The sequence below is a fragment of the Verticillium alfalfae genome, genomic scaffold, assembly GCF_000150825.1.
Source record: "Verticillium alfalfae VaMs.102 supercont1.2 genomic scaffold, whole genome shotgun sequence".
Lineage (NCBI taxonomy): Eukaryota > Fungi > Ascomycota > Sordariomycetes > Glomerellales > Plectosphaerellaceae > Verticillium > Verticillium alfalfae.
Genome location: NW_003315037.1, coordinates 2,825,951 through 2,828,044, shown reverse-complemented (window position 1 = coordinate 2,828,044; position 2,094 = coordinate 2,825,951). Strand labels below are relative to the sequence as shown.

The 2,094-nt window shown below is 59.6% G+C and overlaps 1 protein-coding gene across 1 annotated transcript in view; it reads right to left on the bottom strand.

Moving 5' to 3' along the window:
• Positions 1-1,536: 1,536 nt before the first annotated feature.
• The window catches only part of VDBG_02335 (conserved hypothetical protein), a gene marked incomplete at both ends in the record, with an annotated part of 1,879 nt that continues 1,321 nt past the window's right edge, over positions 1,537-2,094 (bottom strand). The window contains one exon of the mRNA XM_003008101.1: positions 1,537-2,025. Coding sequence (XP_003008147.1) covers positions 1,537-2,025 — 489 coding nt within the window. The remainder of the gene's footprint in view (positions 2,026-2,094) is intronic.

Here is a 2,094-nt window from a genome sequence, read left to right as displayed (position 1 = left end):
CCTCCTGGCGTGTCTCTTGGAGTGACGCTTCGCGTGACTGGTGTGCATGGTGGCGGCACAAGCGGCCGTGGCCATGGTAAGGAGCGTGAAGAACTTCATGGTTGGAGAAGAACGAAAGAACGAAAGATGGGGTACTTGGAAGCTCTGTCGAAGAGGGTTCAAAAACGAAGGTGGGCCAGCCGGGGTTGATCGAAGAGAAGACGGAAAAGGAGGAAGCGCAGCGAATGAGAGTGCCGTGGAGAGTGATGTTGCGATGTCGACTTGGGACGGGCGATCAGATGGGCGAGCTTATATGGGATCGCCCTTGCGCAACGGCGCGCCTCGTCTGTTCCCGCTCCCCCTTCGCTAACCCCCCAGGCTTCGCGTCTCGTAGCTACGACGCCTGGCGAACACGAGCTCGGCAGGGCTCTGCCTCACGAATGCCTCATGCACCCAGTTGTCAAACAGGAGACGAGGCCTGGGCTGCCGCGACGGCATCGTGGAGGGAAAGGGTCAAGCCTCGAGGCGGCCGTTGCTGAAACGCTTTGCCCGTCTGATCTCAAACAAGGGGCTGATGTTCGCTGGCGCCGCACCCCCCTCGCCCTGGTCACCATGGGCACTGGGCCGAGGGTCGAGGTGTCAACCGATCTGTGATGGAGGCTGGTCCCATCGGACCATCAGCGAGGATCCGGGGGATGAGACCGACGGGCCTGGTCACGGGCAACCTGCCAAGAGAACGTCTGAATCGCTCTGGCACGTTTGCTGGCGGGTTTGCGATAAAATTGTCCGACCCCGACCACGATGCTCCGTCACGTTTCAGAGCGCCCCTGATGTGGTGCACGCGCCAAAAGGAGGGCGCGCTCCATGAGGTGCGGATGATTGAATGATTCTAGCAATCATTTCGGTCACCGACGTGCCGTATCCCGTCTTTTGCTGTTTGCGATCTTGTGTCTTGAAGTAAATGGGTGACGGCAATGGCTTGAGACTTTTCCCGCACCACCTAGATGAATCCATTTCCGTTCTGCAGGCCGCCTAGCGATCCCAGGTACGAATTGAGAGAGTTGAGCCATTGTATTTCGCATTTGAATGACTTGGCCATGACGATTGTGACTTGGAGGAATCCTGGAGGAATTTTGCCCACAGGTCGATTTCATACAACATGCGATTGGAGTCTTGATGCACCGGCTTTGTATGGCGGTTCTGCCCGTGTCATATGAAGTCATGTAGGCGATTCAGCCAGCAGAGCTGGATACTACATGTCCTTTGCTAAGTCAGTCTTCGAACGAGCGCCTAGGACTCGCTGTGACCTTTGCCAAGTTGTCAAACGATGCGCTCACCGGCCGGTGCGCTCATACATCGGTCTGCCCGGGATTCGGAGGGCATTGAAGAGACGACACCACGCAAGACGGCGCCACATCGTCAACACAGCAGAGTATTACGTTAACGAAGTCACTACTCGATCTTTATAAATCTGACTCATGCTGAACGCTCATTCCACATTCAGTTGCTGCTGTTATCATGATATCATTACAGTTCGCTACTCATACAAGGACATCTTCAACCCATGCGGTACACAGCATCCTTGCGGAAGTACTGACTAATGTCATTGTCCATGCCGCATCCACGGCACTTGTGGAACACCTTGGCCCCTTCGTGGGCAGGACCGTAGTGGTCCGCACCCAGGCCCGCAGACCCAGCGCCAACACTACCAGACCCAGCACCAACGCCCGCGCCAGTGAGGCCAGCACCGCTGAGGCCGGCGCCGCTCAGGCCGGCACCGCCGACGCCAGAGCCGGTGTGGCCGGTGCCGTACTGGCCGCCCTGCAACCCGCCAGGGCCACCACCGACGCCGCCGAGCTGATTGGCTCGCCTGCCGTCGAGGTCCGAGTCGACACGCGGGTCGAGCTTGTTGCCCATGTTGCTGTCATGGGGACCAGCGCGCGTGGTGCCGAGACCGCCCTGGGCACCGACGGGGCTGCTGTGCGTGTCGAGCATGCTGGACTGCGGCACGCCGCCGCCGCGCTGGTAGTTGTCGCCCGAGGCCGTCTGGTCAAAGTCGCGGTCGCGGTGGTGGCGCGCCAGCTCGGAAACGGCCATGCCTGCGCCGGCGGCGCC